This window comes from Sus scrofa, chromosome 9 (genome assembly GCF_000003025.6).
Source record: "Sus scrofa isolate TJ Tabasco breed Duroc chromosome 9, Sscrofa11.1, whole genome shotgun sequence".
Taxonomy (NCBI): domain Eukaryota; kingdom Metazoa; phylum Chordata; class Mammalia; order Artiodactyla; family Suidae; genus Sus; species Sus scrofa.
In genome coordinates, this window is record NC_010451.4 from 124,523,456 (window position 1) to 124,547,259 (window position 23,804).

At 47.5% G+C, this 23,804-nt stretch overlaps 1 protein-coding gene across 7 annotated transcripts in view; it reads right to left on the reverse strand.

Annotated features, from left to right (window-relative positions):
- NMNAT2 (nicotinamide nucleotide adenylyltransferase 2) overlaps positions 1 to 23,804 on the reverse strand; it is a 202,448-nt gene that overhangs the window by 27,992 nt on the left and 150,652 nt on the right. For 6 of the 7 annotated variants that reach the window (XM_021063806.1, XM_021063804.1, XM_021063805.1 and 3 more), the window contains 5 exons: positions 8,837 to 8,925; positions 7,971 to 8,038; positions 5,743 to 5,821; positions 2,139 to 2,265; positions 505 to 585 (listed from right to left, as the gene is read on the reverse strand). In XM_021063806.1, the coding sequence (XP_020919465.1) occupies positions 505 to 585; positions 2,139 to 2,265; positions 5,743 to 5,821; positions 7,971 to 8,038; positions 8,837 to 8,925 (444 nt within the window). Of the gene's footprint in view, positions 1 to 504; positions 586 to 2,138; positions 2,266 to 5,742; positions 5,822 to 7,970; positions 8,039 to 8,836; positions 8,926 to 11,030; positions 13,202 to 23,804 lie in introns of those variants that run through there. The other variant, XM_021063810.1, reaches the window with a different exon arrangement.

Here is a 23,804-nt window from a genome sequence, read left to right on the forward strand (position 1 = left end):
CAAATGAATGAGGGTTGGGCTTTCAGCTCTTCTGCTGGGTGGGATTTGGGGTTTGTATGGGAAAGAGCTCCAGAGACAGATGTTCTCAGATGCTCTCATCCATGTTGGGTCCTCAGGGTGCAGCAAAGGAAAGGGCTTGTGGGTTCTTAGCCTCTCAGCAGGAGTACTGACCCTGCCAGAGCTGGGAGGGCCCGGGGTGGGGGATGCTGGGCCCCTGAGACCTCTGTGGACACACTCTATAGAGGGGAGGACCAGCATAGCCCAGGAGAGGAGAGGAGTACAGGAAGTCTCCAGGTGCCCCGGGGCCAGGATGACTGTGCCTCTGGGCTCCCCTAACGGCTTGGCCCCGAGGTCCTGAACATCCTCTGTTTCCTCTCAACCATGGCTCTATAGATGCTTATCCCACAGCAGCAGGTGCTGGGGCCGGGAGCATCTGCTGAATGGATGAAGGGAGGAGGGAAAGAAAAGAGGCAGGATTGGTCAAGAAAGTCCTTGCATCCTTACCCACAAAGGTGAAGCGCTCCACCGGCGGGCGGACACAGCAGATCCGGCTTAGGCTCTCACCCACCTTTCCCAGGATCTTGGCTATGAGAGAGAGCAAGGGACAGAGGGGGAACCACTCACAACTCACACTCCCCTCAGCCCTGAGTTTGGGCCGCTGGAATCAATGTAGCTGCTCTGGAGGGGCGGGGGTTGGGGCGGGGGAGGCAGGAGGAGGACAGAGAGAAAGAACAGAAACCTGACAGCCCCAACTCCCTCTCCGCATCCACGGTCCAAGGCATAAGCATTCTGAGCCCTAGATGGGAATCTATTTTCTAATCGTGTTTATTACACTATTGAAAAATTGGAAAATATGGAAGGGGAACATATATATATAAAGGAAAATAAAAAGCACCCATTATTCCACGGCTAGAGATAATCACCACTAAAGCATTCACTTAGTATTTTTCTTCTATTTTTATTATATGTGTTATGCAGATTGGTCTATGTAACAAAAGTTGTAAATATGCTGTAGTGTATTTTCCATTTAATGGACATGTGCTCTGTTTGCACTTTTTTTTTTTTTTTTTTTTTTAAATACCGTGGGCTTTTTCTCAGCCACTCCCAACATGAAACACTAATGCCCAAATCCACGGAGACTCGGCCTGTGGCAAGGAACTCAGAATAATTTCTGCTGGGCGAAGGCCTTCTTTCCCATGCAGATGGTCTTTAGAATAATCAGACATCCTACTTTGGCTGAGGGGGATCTGGTTTTCAGTGATCTCTCTGGGCTCTAATCCAGAAATTTTTTCTCAGGCCCCACATAGAGCTGTATGCAAACTATGCAATTCTGGCTCTTCCTTATGAATTACCCTATTTATGACAGACTGATCACAAAACAGCTCATGGTCTCTAGGATTGAAAAGTAATACTAGGATCTGTCTCTTGCAAATTGGCCTAGAAGAAAATCCTAGAACATGGACCTTGGAATCAGACAGTTCTAAACATGAACTCTGGCTCTTCTACTCCTGAGCTGTGTGACCTTAAGCAAATCACTTACCTTCTCTGAAGCTGTTTTCCCTTTGTAAACAAGACTAGAGTATCTACATCACAGAAGTACTGCATTAAATGAAAACCCCTGTAAAGCACTGAGCACCGTGCAAGCATATAGTACTAGCTGTTGGCTAAGTGTTGGGGCGGTGCTGCTCTTTGTCACCAAAGGGATGGCTGAGGTGTGGGGCTCTGGCTACAGAGTGCCTGGGTTTGACTCCTGGCCCCGCTACATCCCTGCTCTGTGACCCTGGGCAAGATCCTCAACCCCTTGGAAAAGGCAGAGAAAACTCCCCCTTTGCAGCTTCGATCCCCGGTTAAGGCAACCACATTTACGTAAAATGCGCACCATCACCCCGTCTCTCTCTCTGTCTCTGTCCCTGTCTCTTTCACTGCGGCTCTTTCTCTCTGATGCTCTATATTAAGAGTTCCCAAAGTACAGTCCCTGGACCAGAGCATCAGCGTCACCTTTTTAAAAGCGCAAATTCTTTTCCTCCTAGCCCCACTGAATCAAATTCTGGGGTGGCATTTAGCGATCTGGATTTGAACAAGCCATCCAGGCAATTCTGAAGCTTGAGGACCACTGTTCTATAGCAACGTTTCCTTACCTGCCGTGGGCTTGGTGGGCACATTGCTGTTCTGGTAAATGGGCTGGGAGGTCTCATTCTGGGGCTGTCCGATGACAGGTGTCATGGAGGGTGTGTTAACATTGGAGAGGATGCAGCCAGTCACCCGCTAGGGGAAGAAGGGCAGAGTCGGTGACATTAGCCAAGTGACTTACGCAAGCGTTTCCCAGTTATTGCCAAATGCTCATCTGCTTGTCCACCATCGTGAGGTGTCCTGGAGCTGCGAAAGAGGACTGGGGTGGGTTCTAGACCCAGCTGTCCCATGACCACACGAGGCTGGCAGGAGGCAAGAGAGCTCAATGGGAAAAAGCACGGGATGTGTTGATGCACAGACTTGGGTTCGAGTTTGAGCTCTGCCCCCCTCTGGCTGTGTGACCTTGGATAGCTACTTAACTGCCCCTGAATCTCCATTCAGGAACCTGACACACAGAGGGAACAGAGCTGCCTTTCTGGGTTGCGGCAAGATTACCCAAGCGAACACACACCGAGTGCCTCTAGTGCATCCGGCATGTAGCAGGAACTTTGTACACGTTGTGACCTCCTGCGGATCATGCATACCTGCCCCTCCACCCCCCCTTGCTTCATGGGGCTCAAATGAGGTCATGTCTGCAAAAGGGCTGTACAAGCTTGGGAAAGGTCATACAAACACCAGGCGCTATCACCACCTGCCACCTCTCCAGGCCAGAGATGCCAATGGCAGGGCCAGGCCGGGAGTGGTGCCAGGCAGAGCAGGATGTGTTTGTGCTGCAGGAAGGGGGGGCGGGGTTCTGGGCACTCTTGCGCCTGCTCACAGTGTGAATGCACATTCCAGAGCCAAACGGAAATTCTATGTGTATTATCCATTGTCCCGTGTTATCTGGCCCGCTGCTTCTCTCTAGGGCCACAGAAAACACAGAACTGATAACGCAGCATTCTTCACAGCTGACCCAGAAGCAACCCCCGCCCCTTTGCCTGAGTGGGTGGGAGAGAGAAACAAAGGATGAATTTTCAATCTGTTTAGCTTCCCAGAGCCCTTGCTTATTCAAGGTCCCTTCCCTGAAAGCCAACCATCACCCTTTCCGCATTACTGAGTCTGGCTGCCAGAGGGTCCCCAAGTCCCAGGGCTGAGGTCACCCTCCAAGACATCTTCCACCCGCAATCCCGCAGCCAGAGCAGCGTGTGAGTCCTCCCAAGCCCTGGAAGGGCAGGCATTCCCTCTTGTGGGGTGACCTGTCACTGCTGCAGTATTCCTGACAGGAGATGGTCACGACAGCATCCGGCCACATCTGGGGGCCAGCTGAGGTCGGGGACCACGGGGGTCTTCTCAGCCGGCTTTGTGGGAGTCTCCGCCCAGCTGCAGCCAGTGGAGTGGAGGGGACAGTCTGCCCTTTTTTATTATGATTTCACCTCCAGGAAAGAAAATGCCACATGCCCATCAAATAACTGGTGTGGTAACTGAGGACTTTCTTCCTCCTGCAGCGTGTGCATCATTCGTCCCATTGGACCTGTTTGGTGCTGGAGGAGAACAGTGCTAGCCACCTGCTCCACTCTGCCCCCACGTGCTCCCATGTTCTCAAAAGCCTGTATCACCTATCCATCCCGCGTCTCTCTCCTCCCCCCCCAAGAGGTTTGCTTTCCACGCAGGAACACAGGCCTGACGCTGGGACTGGGGAGACAGGCAGCTCCAAGCTCCCACTCCAAAGTGCATCATGACTGACATTAGCTGCGGGTCTATGACCATGACCGCAACAGCTGCGGCCCCAGCCAAGCATCACTGGCCCAGACTCCTGCCTCTGGGCATGAGTAACAGAGGGAGGGTTCGAGAAGCCCAGACATCTAGACAGCAGAAACAGCAGCCAGGCTTCCTGGCTGGTATAGCCAGGGCTCAGGCCTGCCTGCGGGGCCCCTGGTTCCTCCCTTCCATCGTGCAGCCTGCAGCTCCTGGGTGAGCAGAAGGAGCGCTGGTCCCCAGCCGCGTCCCCAGCTGACATGTAGTGTGAGAAATTCACTCATGTGAAGCCACTGAGATGTGAAGGATGTTGGCCTATCTTAGCCTGTCCTGACCGATACATCCTTATACAGCAAGAGGAGAGGTCTTTGATCACTGCTGCTGTTCAGACCAGCCCAGAGGAGCAGGTCAGCGCCACTCTATGTCAGAGTCCTTTCCAGGGGGCCCAGGACAGACTCAGGATGTGTGTGAAGGGTTCTGAAAGCAGAAAGAAGGGGGATGGGATTTCTTCAATTCCACGGGGAAGGAACTTAACAGGTGAAGCCGCAGCCAGCCAGTCCTTTCTACTGCCCTTGCTCTTGACTTCCTGGGTGGCCTGGAGCCCCCAAGATCCAGCACTGTTGAAATAAAGCACTGTGCACAGCTGGTGGAGTGTGGGGGCTCTGGGGCTGCTGAGAGCCCTCCAAGGAGAAGATTCTGACAGGCCCTCTGACGGCAAACGCAGGTGGGAGGGAGGCGCTCCCTGTGTCCCGAAGATGCCATTTTGATCTCTGCCGGGGGCTGGGGAGGGCTCAGCATCAGGCTCAGCGGAGGGAGGAGGAGGGACTGCAGCCTGTCTCGGTGGGCGGGCTTTTCATCCTGTCTGGGTGGGAGTCGATGGGTTGGTATTGATCTGCGAAGGCTGCTTTCTGCACATGCGGCCGGTGCTGCTGGCTGGTGTGGAACCTGTGCTTACCAGCAACCAGCTCCTCTGTCACTGCCTCCTGCCGCCAGCCCGGGCACCCCTTGTGTGGACTAGGCAGTCACTGTGTCCTCAGAGACCCCAATTCACCTCTCGGTGCTTCCTCTTACCCACAGATAAAACGAGGCTGAGAACACCATCTGCCCGCAGACTCTTTTTTTTTTTTTTTTTTTTTGTCTTATTAGAGCCACACCCGCAGCATATGGAGATTCCCAGGCTAGGGGTCGAATCAGAGCAATCCATCCTCCTCACCTCTGCTGAGCCTGATGCTGAGCCCTCCCCAGCCACAGACAAAGATCAACATAGCTGCCGGCCCACACCACAGCCACAGCAACGCCGGATCTGAGCCGCATCTGCGACCTACACCACAGCTCATGGCAACGCTGGATCCTTCACCCACTGAGTGAGGCCAGGGACTGAACCCACAACCTCATGGTTCCAAGTCGGATTTGTTAACCACTGAGCCATGACGGGAACTCCCCTCGGGCTCTCGTGAGGAGGAATGTTCTCATGACGGCGATGCCCGTGGGTCAGGAGCACTCCAGTCCCAGCGTGCTAAGCTGCAGTGAGAGGACCGCTGGGTGCCCAAGATGTGCGGCAGGAGGACCTGGATGCTGGTTCCTCTGCCCAGCGCCCCCTCTCCTCCTGACTTTCTTTGTCTGGTCCTCCTTCTCTCCTCCCTTTCCAAAGTTTTCCAGCTGTGATCTTAAGCCCACCTCAAACTCACTGCCAGAAGATGAAAACTGTCCCCAGGTCACATCCAGGCAGGGAGCAGCCTCTGGTGCTGCTCTGGGTTCCTAAGTCACTGCCCTCCTGGGTGCTGCTCAGAGCCTGGCCTCCGCCACTAATGGCCAAGAAGCAGGAGACACCCTTTGCCTGGCCTGCCCGGCTTCTGTGGGCTGTTGGGCCCAGCTCACCTTCATGAGGTCCCGATGGTGTTCGAGAACGCTGCAGGTCGTCTGCCAGGTGTCCTGGTAGCACTCCCACGGGTCCACCCTGACAATCAGAAAGATGTTTCCCTTGGTTTCCATTCTCACACTCTATCCTTACGGACACAGCACTCAACAAGCTTAGCAGACCTGGTCATACCGTGGACTTAGATCTCGAATCGGATACAACATGGGCTCAGATCACCTTCCTGCCCCTCGGTTTCCCCTCTGCAAAATGAGAGGAGTATGACAGAGGGTCACGTGAACAGATGCTGGTACCAGACCGGCCAGGGTTAATCCCAGCACCTGATCTTCCCAACTGTGGGGTTTTTGGGGAAGGTTAGCTGACCTTTGGTGCTCACATTCCCATCTGTAGAACAGAACTGAGAATAATAGCTCTCTTGTGGGGTTATGAGAAGGGGTCAATGTGTTTTATATCCAAGGGGACTAGTATAGCATCTTGCTCTGATTCTTACCTGCAAAACGGGAACTCTCTGGATCTTACGGGATTGTGATAAGAATTCAATGAGCCAGGCCCTCATCCAGTGGTGACTGCAGTTACCTGCCCTGGGGAATCTGCATGTGTCCACCTCCCTGTGCAGTGGGGCGCTCTGTGGGCATGGAGGTGATCATGACAGCCAGATCCCAAGGCACGGCCCGGAAGACTGGCCCACACCTGCTGCACTTCCAGGATGGAAAGTGAGCAGGGATCCAGCGCCAGACTGATAGAGCACTCGGGCTTAACTGCCAACTTAATGAGCTGCTAAACTGGGATGTTTCTCAAACATGTTCTTAGCAGCTGAACGCTCCCTGCCCACCTCCCATCACGCAGCACACCGAAAGTTCCCAGAGCGGAGAGCTCACAAACTAAGAACCCTTCGAGACCCAGCTTGCCCTGGGCCTGGTTCCCCGAAGATCCCTGACCACTCTCCCCCCTTGAGATGAGCAGACACCTGACCTGGCTAAACAGGCCCCAGCGTGCCCAGCCCCTATCTCTAAAGCTAGCTCCAAGCCTCAATTCTCGAGATTCTGGCTGTCCCAGTGCCTGGAGCAGGGCAGGGCAGGGCAGGCCGTGAGTGTTCAGTAAGGATTTGTTGACTGAATGAGGGAGTTATTTCAGAAGCTTCTAGTCACATACAAGCAGTAACAGTCTCCTGCCCAGAATGTCCTGACTGGTCCCCTTGTCCCCTGAGATCCTGAGGTCATGAGGTACAGTGCGAGGGGCTTCACGTCTCTCCTGACTGGATCACAGATGCGCTGTTGGCTCTCAAGCTCCTTGCCTTCCTCCGAGCCGTCTCCCTAGCTGACGTCTAAGTCGGGGGTGGGGGACGAGAGGTCTGTACAGGGCAAGGCTGCTCACACAAATCCCTGCACACGGACGGCCTGGATCACAATTTCATTGTTGTTGTTGCTTTCCTTCGCTGCCCTCATTTCCGCCCACCCCATCTTGTCTCCGCTCACTCTCTGCAGCCCTCATTCTGAGGTCAACTGCCCTTCATTTCTCTCCTTTCATGGAAACCTCTAGGTGCTGCTTATTTTTCCATGGGGGGAAATTACAGTACAAATGGTGTGCCCTTATTTTTTTTTAACCGTCATCTTCTTATGCAAATTATAACCGCAGGAGCTTGGGGGAGCACAATTAGCATAATTAGTGGAAGCTTGCTTTAATTACACCACAAGCCCAGCGGCTAACGGAGGACGGATGACGGTTTGCCATCTCAGCGAGAGGACTGTGCAGGGACCATTGGAGGGAAAGGCGGCCAGCGCGGGCTCGCCCCGCACCTCTGTGCACCCTAGGGAGCCTGAGTTCAGGAACAGGGAAGAGCCCAGGCCAGGGGACACTCCCTGAAAGGTAGCAAGAGCTCAGGGAAGTGAGCAGGGATGGAGGGGAAGGGTACTTCTCATTTTCTGGCCCTGCCTCACCCCAGTCCCAAAGACGTGTTTGGAAGCTCGGCGTGTATCCCTGAATTCAAAAGTGCCAGAGCAGATGAAACCCTGAAAGTCCTCTCTTCAGTTTCATGGGCTCCATAGCTTGGTTAAAAAATAAAGTCATCAGTTGGGCCACCCCAGAATGTTTACGTAATTATTGCCTGCGTGGGGCTAATACCTACCCCCATCTCCTGTGGGGTCCAAATTGCTGTGGGGACTCTTCCTTTTTTCCACCCATCCCCAGGGAGCAGGGCCACCCACCTCTGGCCTCATGGGGCCAGCCCTACCTGATCCAATCGGAGTTCTGGACGGCCAGCTGACACATGATGAGACGGTGCCTGCTCGACACAAGGCCCTGGGAAGCAACAGAGCAGTGGTTGGGAGGTTCGCTGTGACCCCACAGCCTCCCCAAGTCTTCATCCCAAGCCACCCCACTATAAAAATGCAGCGTTGTTCAGTGGTGACAGAGAATGAGGTGTGAGCCCTCTTCGTGTCCATCTGCCACACACAGCCATGGAAGGGCAGGGGGTGGGGGGCGGGAGTTAGAAGGTGTGTGCAGTGTACCCCCAACAGGGCCACAAGTGAGCCTCGAACTGACCGAGCAGCCAGTGTTCGCCCAGCACAGGCATGAGACTTAACTTGGCAAGTGCTGCCTTGTCTCACGGCTCGGTCTGGCTGGTGATGTCCCCAGAACCCACCAAGTTGGACCTGGGGGAGGAGAGGAAGGACCAGGAGAGCTTCTACATGGTCTGAGATGTGCAGCAGGGATGGAGGGGCAGGGAAATGAATTCTAAATCAGATTATAAGAGGGATAGGTCTTTTTCTTCTAAAATCCCAGGAAAGAGTGCCTAGCCCATAATGAGTCGCCAGGTCGCATTTGGCCCTCAGCAGGTGTGCCTGCTCTTCTTTTAATCAGTTCCAACTGGGCCAGGTCGCGGGCAGCTGTTTCTCCCAGCTGCTGCCCACACCCACCCATCTGACCTGATCCACTCAGGTCAGACTGTGGTCCAGAGACGGGAAGCAGGACACCTGTTCCTGGCTATTTTGTGTTTCCAGGAATCCTAAGAGCAATGGCAGTGGGGCAGTATTATACCAGGGGAGCCCTCAGGTCAGGAAGGGGGGCCACGGAAGAGGGGGGCAGAAGAGGACCCACCTGTTTTCCATAGGAGTCGTGGACAGGAGAGACAATCCCGCCAATGACAATAAACCTTCCGGTTTTGTGCAGATAATCCCTGGCTCTTTCTAATTAAGAAAAGAAAACCACACATTATGAAGAGGCATGGATTAAAGGTGATAACTGAAATCAATGTGCTCAGCTCTGTAAGGCTTAGTTCCCATCTCTCCTGCCATTTAAACAGAAAATTGCCAACTTTCAAAGCAAACGTTGGTGATTCAAAAGGTTAAGGAACCAGATTTCAGCCCCCAAGGCAAAAGGATTTAGAACTCCAAGGGGGATTAATCCAGGTTTAAAGGTCCTCCTGATAAGCGTAGAGAGTCTTAAAACAAGCACCTTGCAAGCAAAGCCAATACATAGAGCAACAGACTGGAATTTACCACCAGGATCATGACCAGACATTCCAACGTGGAGGACTAATTTTTTAAAAAGAAAAAAGAAGATGCCTTCCCATAATATGAAAGGGGAGCTGATTGCCTCTTCTAGCTACTCGGAAGAGGAAAATCACCAAAACAAATTTAAAGGGGCGCCTTCATAATTAGAGAGAATTAACAATCGGGCCAGAAAACCATCATTACAGTTGGCTGAGCAAAGTTCAGCCGCAGAAAATTTTCTTTTTTTTTTTTCCTGCTGAAAAAAATTTGGGATGTTGCCTTTTCAAATTTATCAGACAAGCCCCATTTCATTTTCATGCGAATATTCAGCAAACTAGGAAGGAATGAAGGTTCTTACTTCCAAGGGGGTTCACTGTATAAATTCAAGAGGGCCTGAGCTTATATGGCTGAGGGAAGGCGGTGTGGACTTACTGTGTAGCTGATGTATTCTACAAGGGAAAAGGGGCTTGGGTGGCAAGGCTGGCTGTGTAATTTACACAGGATTACCTTGATGTAGCTCTTTAAACTTAAAAATAATTCTCATCAAGAGAGAGAATTTTAATTTTTAAATTTTTTTATTTATTTAATTTAATTTTATTTTTTTGGCTTTTTGGGGCTGCACCAGTGGCATATGCAAGTTCCCAGGCTAATGGTCCAATCAGAGCTGCAGCTGCTGGCCTACACCACAGCCACAGCAATGCAGGATCTGAGCTTCACCTGCGACCTACACTACAGCTCAGGGCAACACTGGATCCTTAACCCGCTGAGCGGTGCCAGGGATCGAACCTGAAACATCATGGTTACTAGTAGGATTTGTTTCTGCTGCGCCACAATGGAACTCCTACTTTAAAATTTTTTTTTAATTTTTTTTTTTTTTTGTCTTTTCTAGGGCCGCACCTGCGGCATATGGAGGTTCCCAGGCTAGGGGCCTAATTGGAGCTGTAGCCCACGGCCTACGACAGAGCCACAGCAACGCGGAATCAGAGCCGTGTCTTCGACCTACACCACAGCTCACAGCAACGCCAGATCCTTAACCCACTGAGCCAGGACAGGGATCGAACCTGCAACCTCATAGTTCCTAGTCAGATTCGTTAACTACTGCGCCACGATGAGAACTCCTAAATTATTTTTTTAATGACAGCACCCACGGCACATGCAAGTTCTGGGCCAGGGATTGAACTGCCGCCACAGCTGCAACCTATACCACAGCTGTGGCAACACTGGATCCTTAATGCACTGTGCCCAGCTGGGGATCAAACCTGTACCTCCTCCACGACCAGAACTGCTGCAGCTGGAGTCGTAATCCACTGTGAACCCAATGTGAAATCTCTTAGAGTTTAAAAAAATAATAAACTTCATTTTTTAAAGCACAGTTTTAGGTTCGAAGAACAATTGAGCAGATACCACGTAGAGTTTTATGTACTCACTTCCAACCCCCCCTCCCATTTCCCCTCGTATTACTACCTTGCATTAGTGTGGCGTATTCATTACATTTGAGGTGCCCATACGGACATGTTATTATTAACTATAGACCACACTTTAAGATTCACTCTTTGTGTTGTACAGTTCTGTGGGTTTGGATAAATGCATAATGATATGTGTCCACGTTATAGTTTCATAGAAAATGCTTTCTCCGCCCTCAAAGTCCACTGTGTGGTCTACCTAGTCATCCCTCTCCCTCCTCCTGACTGCTGGGAACCACTGAGCTTTTTACTTCTTTCACTTAGCAGTTTGTATTGAAGCTTCCTCCATGTCTTTTCCTGGCTTCATAACTCCTTCATATTGCTGAACAATCTTACTCTGCTGTCTAGATGTACCAGTTGGTTTATTCATTCACCGATGGGAGGACATCTTGGTTGCTTCCAATTTTCACGGATTATGAACAGAGCTGATATAACACTCAGGTGCAGGTTTTTTGAGTGAGCATAAATTTTCAACTCAGGTAAATACCTAGGAGTGTGACAGCCGAAACATATAGTAAGACTACATTTAATTTTGCAAGGAACTACCAAAGTGTCTTCCAAAGTGGCTGTACCGCTTCGCATCCCACCAGCAATGAAGGAGTGTTCCTGCTGCTCCACATCCCTGCCAGCATTTGGTGGTGTCGGTTTTTTTGGATTTAAACCATTCTAACAAGTGTATCACCTTTGCTTTTTCAGAGTGATATTATTTCACCCGTTTTCAAGTTGTATTTTGAGGCCAACAATAAGTTGATATTTGAGTAAATTTTGATATCTGAGTAAATGCCACAGCACTTCTCTTCCTTTGGCCTTTATATCCCCGTCTTCCTCAAGTTCACTTGCACATGGCCTTTGGCTGTCACAGATCCTCTGCCGCAATAAGCCAGACCTTCCTTCCTTTCCCTGTCTTATAAAAAGTACCTTCTTTGTTCCCTCCACTTGCCCAAACTTTTCATTTGAAGTTCAGCTCTATCCCACATTCAGCTTGCCTGCTCTGGCAACATCCTCCGTTGCTGGACTTACTGATTTACTAGCTACCTGTGCATCCTATTCAAGGGACCTGGTCTGGACATTGTTTCTGAAAGTTTATGCTTTCACTCCTCTTCTGTACTGAATTCTTCAAAGCCAGGGATGTGCAGTTAACATATATGTGAAAAGCAAGCTGAATGTAGGATGATTCACAATTCAAACAACCTTGACCTATTATGTGGCCACTTGACACACTGTGCAGGCTTAAGCAAACATGTCTGTGGTCCAGAAGTGGTTCAGTCTGTCACCCATGCCAAAGCCCTCTTGGGCTCTTAAGCACTCCGCACAGTGACTTGTTTATTGAGCAACACATGCTCAACAAATGCTATACCAAGAGGCTCATGTAACCACCTGCCTTCAGGGTTCCTTCCACTGGGCCATGCTGATCCAGAGTCACCTGCTCCATTCCTCAGACCACACTCCAGAACTTCCAGAGGAAATAGGTTGCACGAAGCAACCTCACTGCCTTAGAAAATGTTACCCTTTTCTTCAGGCCAAGATGAGGGGCCACTTCTCCTGGCAATGCTTCAAAGTTCACTGTCTCACAAAGAAGCAATTTTTGAAAGGACTACCCCCAATCCTACACCCTAAAAAAAAAAAAAAAATGTATTCTTGATCTGATATAGTTTAACCCCGAAGAGTCGTGACAATGATCATGTAGTCGATTCAATTCAGTTAACATGTATTGAGCACAAAACAGCATGATGGATGTTAGAGGGATAAGAGAGTAAAGCTGGCTTTATCTATTATTCTCCAAAGGTTCACAATAATGGAGAAGCAGAAGGCCACGCTGATGGCCCTAATGAGAGACAAACTGGGTGAGTGCTATAGCTGTGGCTTTCAACATTGTTGTTGGTATTTTACTACAACCCTCAGTAAGAAATACATTTTAATACTGACACAATACATACATGTGATATATAAATATATACGTATCATTAACTGAAACACGTTACGTATTTTCCAAGGTATTCGAGTAATTATAAATTTAAATAAAAAGCTGTCACAACCTATTAATGGGTGGCAACCTATAGTTTGAACAACACTGCTGAAACTGTGATACTAAGGGCAAGGGGGAAAGGACAGGAGAGATAATTTTGTCCTTCCAAGGAGAGTGAGGCATTCCAGGAAATATCCAGAAATTACATAGTGGAAAGTATGCTCCCCAACTGGTTTAGTCTTAACCACTATGGCGGGGCCCTAGGAGGCTTCGTAGGGAGGGGTGAGGGTGAAGGAGGGGCACTGTTGGCTAACTAAGCAAGTGGGAATCAAACTTCAGAGGGCGCTGAAAGCCAAGCCAAGGAGTATGACCATTATGCCATTGTTTGGTCAACATGTATCCTGTGGACCAGGAGGCTATTCAAATGCAGATGTTTCGGTCCCAGTCCAGAGTTACTGAATTGAAATCTCTGGATTGGGCTTAACAGTCTACTTTTAAAATTAGTTTCTCTGGAGTTCCCATTGTGGCGCAGTGGAAACGAATCCAACTAGTATCTATGGGATGCAGGTTTGATTCCTAGCCTCGCTCAGTGGGTCGGGGATCCAGCATTGCTGTGAGCTGTGGTGTAGGCCGCAGATGCAGCTCGGATCCTGCGTTGCTGGGGCTGTGGCAAGGGGCGGCAGCGGCAGCTCTGATGGAACCCTTAGCCTGGGAGCTTCCATATGCCACAGGTGCAGCCCTAAAAAAAGTATAATAATAATGATAATAATAATAATAATAAATAAAATTAGTTTCCCCAGGTGATTCTTCTGTTCTCTAAAGTTTGAGAACAACAGAAATACATAGACAACAACCATGAAGATGGAACATGTAGAAAGTAGGGAGTCACTGAAGGCCACGGAAGGGGGAGTGACATGCTCTGAGCTGGAGGAAAAACTCGCAGAAGAAACAGTAAAGACGGTGAAAAGTCCTATCTTAAAAGAGACAGTCATTCCTGGCAGGAAGTTTATGGCCTGGTGATGAGGGACGGGGGAAGACGACCCATCAAAACTTCCCAGAGGATGTTCCGGGACCATGGGAAGTAGGATTTCCTCCTCTCTCCAGACATTTTTGTTTGCCTTGCCTCTGGGGCTCTGCACTTGACTCTGTCAATGCCACGTAATCTGAGCAGCGATCTTTCAGACCATACACTTATGACTGTACTAACAGCACTTAGGTCTTGTGCTCTGCAATTCACTAATTGCCTTACGATCCTCTAATTTGAATGGAATGTCAGGCAAGAAAGTAGCTGGAACTCGGCTAAATAATACTGTCCAGGAGAAGACACAATTATTCTCTTTGTTCCCCAAAGAGATCCTTTTTATTTATTTTTTATTTTTTCCCTTTTAGGGCTGCACCCCTGGCATACGGAAGTTCTCAGGCTAAGGGCTGAAAGGGAGCTGCAGCTGTCGGCCTACCCCACAGCCACAGCAACTCTAGATCCGAACCACATCTGTGACCTATGGCATAGCTTGTGGCAACGCCAGATCCTTAATCCACTGAACCAGGCCAGGGATCGAAGCTGCATCCTCATGGATATTAGCCAGGTTCTTAACTCACCGAGCTACAACAGGAACTCCCCCCCCCCTTGTTTTTTTCACATAGAGATTCTAAATGTTTAAAAAGTCTGCCTAGTGATAGCTAACTCAGGAACTGTGGTATTGCGTATCTAACTCAGAAACTGTGGTATTATGGAAATATCACCGAACTTGGGATCCTAAGATTTCTGGATCTTAGGTAAGTCACTTAATTTCTCTGAGCCTTAAGTTTCTGTATCTGTAAAATGCCTTCTTTGCAAGGTTGTTAAGATCAAATCGAATTTTGACTATAAAAATGTGTAACGCCTACATGGTTTTACTGAAGAATTCCACCAAACATTTGAAGAAGATAAACCCAATGCTACAGAAGTATCTAAGGTAAAACACGGCGACTATAATTGACAAGTCCAATGATTTTAATACCCAATTCTAACGTATGCGTGTATATGTGTGTAGTTCCCACATCACCAGGCAATTCTTGGACACTAGTGGGATGTCCTACAATGCAACTCAATTCTGACACTATCTACCTGGAGACAGCTTCAGATCCCACAGGTTAAGGGTTCAGTCTTACTGCACCACCCCTTCCTCTTCAGATGCCAGAGTCCAAGCTCGGGTTGTTCCTGTGCTTCTGACCAAGTGGCCACAGACTGGAGTCTTCCATGACCCACTCCTTGGACTTCATATACCAGAGACAAGCCCAGGTTGTTAGCTATACTTCTAACCAACTGAATATAAATCAGAGATGCCCACGACTGCCTCCTTGTGTTTGATTAATTTGCTAGAGAAGCTCACAGAACTCAGGAAACTCATTTACTCACTAGATTACCAATTTAGTACAAAGGATATCATTAAAGGATACAAATCAACAGCCAGATGAAGAGATCCACACGGTGGAGTCCAGAACAAAGGAGCCTGTGTCCTTGCGGAATCTGGGGCCTCTGAGAGTTTGGGACATGGCCCGGTGGTATGAAGAAGCATTCTGTTTTCCCAACCTGGAAGGTCTTGAATCATTTTCTTTTGGGTTTTTTATGGAGGCTTCACTGTTTAGGCACAATTGATTAAATCACTGGCCACTTGTGACTGATTCAACCGCCAGCCCCTCTCCCTTCCCAGAAATCAGGGGTTAGGACTGAAAGCGCCAACCTTCTATTCTTAGTTGCTTTTCAAAAGTCACCTCGTTAACACTGACCTAGCTGTGGTGGAAAGGAACTGAGGCAAGAGACCAAGTATTATAACAAAAGATGCTCCCATTGTGATTCGGACTCAGGAAATTCCAAAGGTTTGGGGAGCCGTGCGCCAGGAACTGTGCACAAAGACCAATATATACGAGAAACATAAATGCAGACACATGGATGACCACATATGTGTTTCTTATAAATCACAACATTGTAATAACACTGTATTATATAATTTAAATCTGCTAAGAGGGTAGAACTTCAATGTTCTCACCAAAATTGTAAATAGGTGAGGTGATGGATGTGTTAATTAACTAGATGAGAGGAATCCTTTGACAATGTATACTTATACCTAATCACCATGATGTATACTTAAATATCTTAAAATTGTTTATGTCAACTATGCCTCAGTAAAACTGAAATAAAAAAATTCTAGTCTTGCCTAGAAAACAGAAAAGGAGGGAACCCCTTCCAATTCTTTTTTTTTTTCATTTTATTTCAGCACTTGTTTTTGATAGGGTGAATTTTATTTTTTTTTAAGTTTTATTGAAGTGTAGTTAATTCACAAGGTGGTGATAGTTTCTGCTGTGCAGCAAAGTGACCAGTCATACATACACACATATCCATTCTCTCTCAGATTCTTTTCCCATATAGTTTATCACAGAATACCGGGTAGAGTTCTCTGTGTTATGCAGCAGGGTCCCAGTGGCCAATCATTCCATATATCTCAGTGTGCATATGCCAATTTCAAACCCTCAGTCCATCCCTCCCACCCTCTGATTCATTTTATGAAGCCAGTACTGCTCTGATATCAAAACCAGACAAAGAGAGTACAAAGCATGGAAAAAATCATTAGCAAAATATTAGCAAACAGAATCTGGCTACATATAGAAAAACTTTTACAACATGACCAAGTGGCACGTAAACCGGGGATGGAAGGCTGTTTCAAAATTTGAAAAATCATTACATGCCATTTACCACATTAACAGGCTAAAGAAAAGAAAAAATCACATGACTGTATCAATTGATGCCGAAAAAGCAGCTGACAAAATTCAACATTCATTTATGGTAAAAACTCAGAGAAGTAAAAATAGAAGAGAACTTCTTCAACATGATAAAGAACATCCAAAGAGTTATGGCTGTGGCACAGTGGCTTAAGAATCTGACTGCTGTGGCCCTGGTCACTGTGGAGGCGTGGGTTCGATACCTGGCTGCCACCGTGGATTAAAAGGTCAGATTCAGATTCAGTCCCCAGCCTGGCAACTTCCATATGCCACAGGTATGGCTATTAATAAAAAAAAAAAAAAATCTGCGAACACTTTCAGCAAACATCATACTGAATGGTGAAAGACTGAATGCTTTCTCCCTAAGGTCAGGAAGAAGGCAAAGCCGTCTGCTTTTGCCACTGCTATTCAACATGATACAGGAAGTTCTAGCCAGCTCAGTAAAGCAAGAAAAAGAAATAAAAGACATAGAGATCAAAAACAGGGGAAAAAAGACTATTTCTATTTGCATATGACATGAAAGTCGCCTTAGAATTCCCAACAACTAATGAGTTCATAAGATCATAAGATATAAGATCAACATAAGAAAATTTTTTTTTTTTTGTCTTTTGTCTTTTTTGTTGTTGTTGTTGCTACTTCTTGGGCCGCTCCCGCGGCATATGGAGGCTCCCAGGCTAGGGGTCCAATCGGAGCTGTAGCCACCGGCCTACGCCAGAGCCACAGCAACGCGGGATCTGAGCCGCGTCTGCAACCTACACCACAGCTCACGGCAACGCCAGATCGTTAACCCACTGAGCAAGGGCAGGGATCGAACCCACAACCTCATGGTTCCTAGTCGGATTCGTTAACCACTGCGCCACGACGGGAACTCCCAACATAAGAAAATTAACTGTATTTCTATACGCTAGCAAAAAACACATGGAAATTGAAATTTAAAATACAAGGTGAGGTGTTCCCATCATGGCTCAATGGTTAACGAACCCAACTAGGTACCATGAGGTTGCACACTGGGTCCCTGGCCTTGCTCAGGGGGTTAGGGATCTGGCATTGCTGTAAGCTGTGGTGTTGGTCGCCGACGCAGCTTGGATCACGCATTGCTGTGGCTCTGGCGTAGGCCAGCGACTATAGCTCCGATTAGACCCCTAGCCTGTGAACCTACATATGCCGAGGGTGCGGCCCTGGAAAAAGACAAAAATACAAAAAATAAATAAAATAAAATAAAATAAAATAAAATAAAATACAAGATGGCTTATAACCTTTCAAAAAATGAAACACTTAAGAATAAATTTAACGAAACACATACAGAACTTGTATGCTAAAAACTATAAAATGTTGAAAGAAATCAAAGAAGATCTGGGTTCCTACTGTGGTGTACTGGGTTAATGATCTGGCTTGTCTCTGTGGCATGGCTGGTTCAATACGTTAAGGATCCAGTGTTGCCACATCTGTGGCGTAGGTTGCAGTTGTAGCTCTGAATCAGTCCCTGGCCTGGGAACTTCCACATGCCACGTGTGTAGCTGGAAAAGGGGGAAAAAAATCAAAGAACATCTAAATGTATATCGGGACATACTGTGTTTATGGATTAAAAGACTCAACACAGCAAAAATATTAATTCTCCCCAAATCGATATATAAATTTAACGTATTTCCTATCAAAATCCCAGCACAATTTTTTTTTTTTTTGCATAGATGACAAAATAATGCTAAATTTTATATGGAAAGGTAGAGGAGCTAGAATAGTTAAAACTTTTTTTTAAAAAAAGAAGAAAGTGGGAAAATTGATTTATCCAAAAGTTAAGCCATATTATATAGCTGCAACATTCAAGAGTGTGGGGTAGGAGTACCTGTTGTGGTGCAGTGGTTGACGAATCCGACTAGGAACCATGAGGTTGTAGGTTCGATCCCTGGCCTTGCTCAGTGGGTTAAGGATCTGTCATTGCCATGAGCTGTGGTGTAGGTTGCAGATGTGGCTCAGATCCTGCGTTGCTGTGGCTCTGGTGTAGTCAGGCGGCTACAGCTCTGATTCGACCCATAGCCTGGGAACCTCCATATGCTGCGGGAGCGGCCCACGAAATGGCAAAAAGACAAAAAAGTAAAAAAAAGAAAAAAAGAGTGTGGGGGTACTGGCAGGGAGACAGATACACAGATCAAAGAAACAGAACAGAGAGTCCAGAAATAGCCACGTACAAGGATGGCCAACTGACTTTTGACAAAGGTACAAAAACAATTCAATGAAGAAAGGATAGTCTTTTCAATAAACGGTGCTGGAGCAGTTAGACAGCCATAGAATAAAACCAAAATAAAAATTAAAACAACTTAACCTAAATCTCAGACTCTGTACAAAGCTTAATTCAAAGTAGATGATAGGAGTTCCTGTCTTGGCACAGTGGAAACAAATCTGACTAGGAACCATGAGGTTGCGGATTTGATCCCTGGCCTCACTTGGTGGGTTAAGGATCTGGTGTTGCTGTGGCTGTGGTGTAGGCCGGCAGCTGTAGCTCTGATTCGACCCCTAGCCTGGGAATCTCCATATGCTGTGGGTGCAGCCCTAAAAAGACAAAAAAAAAAAAGAAAAAAAGTAGATGATAGATTTTAATCATATAAAATGTAAAAGTATAAAACTTTATTTATTTATTTACTTTTGTCTTTTTAGGGCCACACCTGTGGCATATGGAAGTTACCAGGCTAAGGGTTGAATCGGTGCTGTAGCTGCTGGCCTATGCCACAGCCATGGCAACGAAGGATCCAAGTTGCAGCTGGATCCTACACCACAGCTCAAGGCAACGCTGGATCCTTAACCCCCTGAGCAAGGCCAGGGATCGAACCCATGTCCTCATGGATACTACTCAGGTTTGTTACCCCTGAGCCAAGGAAACTCTTAAACGTATACAACTTTAAATGAAAATATGGTAGAAAATCTTTGGGCCCACAGCTTGGTAAAGACTCTTAGACATGACATCAAAGGACATGTATAAAAGTAAAATAAAAAACAGTGTGTATCACAAAATTTACAACTTCAGTTCTATGAAAGACCCTAATGAGAGGACTGAAAAACAAGCTATAGACTGGGAGAAAATATTTGTAATCCACGTATCTTAAGATTCATATTTAGAACATAGAAAAGGCCCTCAAAACCCAACAATAAAAAACAAACAAACAAAACACCAAAACTATCAGTCCAATTAGAAAACAGACAAAAGACACGAAGAGACATTTCGCCAAAGGGGGCAAATGGATGGCGAATAAGTACATGAAATAATGTCCAATCCATCAGGCATTAAGAAATGTGAAGTAAGATCATGAGGAGATATCTCTACTTACCAAAGGAATGGCTAAGGGAAAAAAAAAAAAGGCCACTGTCAAATGCCAACAAGGATGTGGAGAAACGGCGTTTCTCATGCATTGCCAGTGGGAACGTAAAATGGCAAGCTATTCCGAAAAATAGTTTGGCAGTTTCTTGAAGAACATATACCTACTGTATCATCCAGCAATTGCACTCCTGGGTATCTACCCCAGACAAATGAAAACATGTCTACACAAAAACCTGTACAGGATTGGCCATATCAGCTTTATTTGCGATAACCAGATACGATAAACAAAACAAAAAATGGGCTAGAATAGGTAAATAGTTAGACGGTGGTACAACAAAAAGGAACAAACAGAAAGGAAAAGTGATAACACAATAACTGAGATGGATCACAGTTCATCACACTGGGCGAATAAAAGCCCATCTCGGAAGGGTGCCTACTGTGTGATTCCATTGACACAGCATTCTTAGAAATTATACAGATTAGGGGTTGCCAAAGGTGATGGATGGGGATCCAGGAAAGGGAGGTGGCTGGGACTGCAAAGCTATAGCTCCAGGGAGGTCTTGGTGGTGATGAACTAGTTCTGTATCTTCATCGTGTTGGTTCCGTGAGTCTACACATGTGATAAAGTCACAGAGAATCATAATACACTTTACACCAATGTTCATTTCCCCATTTTGGTACACTTGCTCATCGTATGTACCCTAGTTACATACCATGTAAGCATTTCAGCAAACTGGGTGGAGGGAGTTCCACTCGTGGCACAGCGGAAGTGAATCCGACTAGGTTTGATCCCTGGCCTCATTCAGTGAGTTAAGGAGCTGGTGTTGCCGTGAACTGTGGTGTAGATTGCAGACACAGCTTGGATTCTGTGCTGCTGTGGCTGTGGTGTAGGCCGGCAGCTATAGCTCTGATTTGACTCTTAGCCGGGGAACCTCCATATGCCAAGGGTGCAGCCCTAAAAAGCAAGAGAAAAAAATAAAAGAAAGAAACTGGGTGGAGAGCACATGGGATATCTCCTTACTATCTCTGCAACTTCCTATGACTCTATAATTGTTTCAAAAGAAAACGTGTAAAAAATTCATGCTAGGAGTTCCCGTCACGGCACAGTGGAAACGAATCCAACTAGGAACAGTAAGTTTGCAGGTTCTATCCCTGGCCTGGCTCAGTGGGTTAAGGATCCTGCATTTCCATGAGCGTTGCTGTGGCTGGCACCTACAGCTTTGATTCGACCCCTAGCCTGGGAACCTCCATACGCTGCAGGTGTGGCCCTAAAAAGAAAAAAAAAAAAAAAGAATTCATGCTAAACCACAGAACACTGGATCATTTTAAGGTAACAGGGTGCAAACCCAGGCAAATGGCAAAGCAAACACATGCGGTTAGATGCTTCTGGAAATTTCTCTCTCCCCATCCCTTTCCAGTTTTGTTACTATCTGGATTCCAAGATTTGGGATTGTTATGAACAGGGAAGTGTTGTTTAAAGCAGTGCTTCTCAAACTGCTGTCCACATGAATCCTCAGGGGATCTTGTGAGAATGTAGATTCTGATTCCAAGGGTCTGGGTGGGGCCTGAGATCAGGGCCAGAATAGGGTGAGATGAGAGAGGCAGGGTCATTCAAGGGCAGGGTCAGATCCTGCCTTCAATTAAAATTATGATATTTTATTCCTAAGTAAAATTTGTGCATACTTTGATGTTTTAAAAAATGTCATTTTGATACTGCATTGGAGGGGACCATCCCTTTGGCTTCAGCCTACGCCTGGCCCTGCCTGACATGCAGCATTTCTTTTCTTTTTTGGCCACACCCACAGCAAGGATGGAACCCATGCCACAGCAGTGACAATGCCAGATCCTTGACTCCTAGGCCACCAGGGAACTCTCTCCCTTTTTTGAGCATTTCTAATAAGCTCCCAAATGAGACCAATGCTGCTGGTCTATAGACTTTTTTTTTTTTCTCTTTACAGCTAAACCTGCGGCACATGGAAGTTCCCAGGTTGGGATCGAATTGGAGCTGCACTTGGGGCCTATGCCACAGCCATGGCAACACTGGAACCGAGTCTCATCTGCAACCTAAGCCATAGTTTGTGGCAACACCAGATCCTTAACCACTGAGCGAGGCCCGGGATCAAACTCGTATCCTCACAGACACTACGCCGGGTTCTTAACTTGCTGAGCCACAGTGGGAATTCCTACAGATGATATTTTGAATAGCAAGGGACTACAGATGGCGGGGGGCAGCTGTGCAGGGGCGGGGTTCCCACAAAAGAAGCTCTCCTCCTTCCTCCACTCCACCACTACCTCCACTTGGCATGACAAGGCCATTTCTGGACACTGGCAGGTAGCTCGGGCCCTGGAACTGAATTCCATGCCAAGCTTCCCAAAATGCAGTCTGTTTTTGTCCATCCGCTCTGTCCCAGGGACAGAGCCAAAGCGCGCTCATGTTTTCCAGTCCACACCTTCCGCGGGGTCCACCTTCCTTGCTCCTCTTCTCACCGAGGCTGCTGGTGGCGTGGTCATGCCCTGTCCTCCATACCCAAGGATCACTGTGTCTCAGCTCATTCCAGGCCCCTTGGAACCAGGTGATCTCCCTTCCTGTCAGGCTGTGCTGGACCCATCAGCCAAGCACCGACCCAGCACAGATCATCTGTCCATTAGTGATCACTCATAAGACAGACATGTCTCGTCTGCCTCCTGGCGACTCAGTGAACCCAGCTGATGTGTAATCTACTCTCCTTTTCCAGAAAGTTAATGGAGGAAACAATATGGTCAGGACATCAATACTAACTCAATTTTTCCTTTGCAGCTGCAATTAGAAATGACTCCTTCTGAATTGTAATCACAGCTGGAGCTGCCTGAATTTTCCTTGTTTGTGAATTTCACAAAGGCAGTCTGGATTTATAAACATTCTAAATCTTAGAAAGCATTTGGTTAACAAAGGAAGAAATCAAGCTGTGAATCCCTCTAGGCAGGGTTATTCCTGCCAGGGGTTAAAAAAAAAATGATTTCTAAAGGAAACATCCCTGTAGCCTAGCAAACGGAACCTCAGTCATTCTCTAACAAAAATTGAATGTTCAAGGCTCTGTGCCAGGGGCTGTGGGGGACATAGGGAAAGAAAAGACACAATCCCCAACTCTGGGGAGCTTAGGTTGTCAATGCAGGCGCACAGCAACCTTTGCTTGGATAATCAATACCAAAATGTGCAGCAGAGCCCTTAAGTGCTATAGGACCTCAGGGGAGGGAGCAATTCCAATGGAATGGGGGGGCCCTGGGGAGCTCTTCTAGAACAGGTGAGATGAGCTGGGTCCTGACAGTACAAAAGAGGAAGGTATATTCACTATGTCATTTTATTTTCTATGTACTGATGCTTTAGTATCTGTGCCCTTGCTGACCCTGGAAGGACCACCCTCCCAGAGTTAGTCAATTTAGAGATTCTAAACTAAACAACTAATCTAGAGAGAGAAAACAATTTACTCCAGAATGCACAATCGAACCAATTAGAAGCCCATACCCGCCACCCTTCCCCGTTCCATCTGGCTCTCACACTTAGGGCCACTATTCCCCTGCCCTAATCACCCTAGAGCCAGGTACCAGGCAACTAGAGACAGCTGCTATGTCACAGAGCTGCTGAAATTATTACACCAGCCACTCCTAAGCCTGCTAACCCTGCCTCCCACACCTTCCTGCAAAAACCACAGCAAAGGCTCTTGCCCAAGCCTCCCCTCCTCCCTCTCTGCCAGTGTTCTTCCAAACTGGCCCCGCTGCTTCCCCTGTGGCCCCCACCCCTGCAGCCTGTTGGGTCTTCTCCTTTTGGGATCTGTGAGCAAAAGTATCTTTTCTTTTTGCTCTTTAGAGACACACCTGTGGCATATGGACGTTCCCAGGCTAGGGGTCAAATTGGAGCTTCAGCTGCCAGCCTATGCCACAGCCACAGCAACACAGGATCAGAGCCGCATCTGTAACCTACACCACAGCTCATGGCAATGCTGGATCCTTAACCCACTGAGTGAGGAACACACACCCTCATGGATCCTAGTCGGGTTCGTTACCCACTGAGCCACAATGTGAACTACAAGTATAAGCA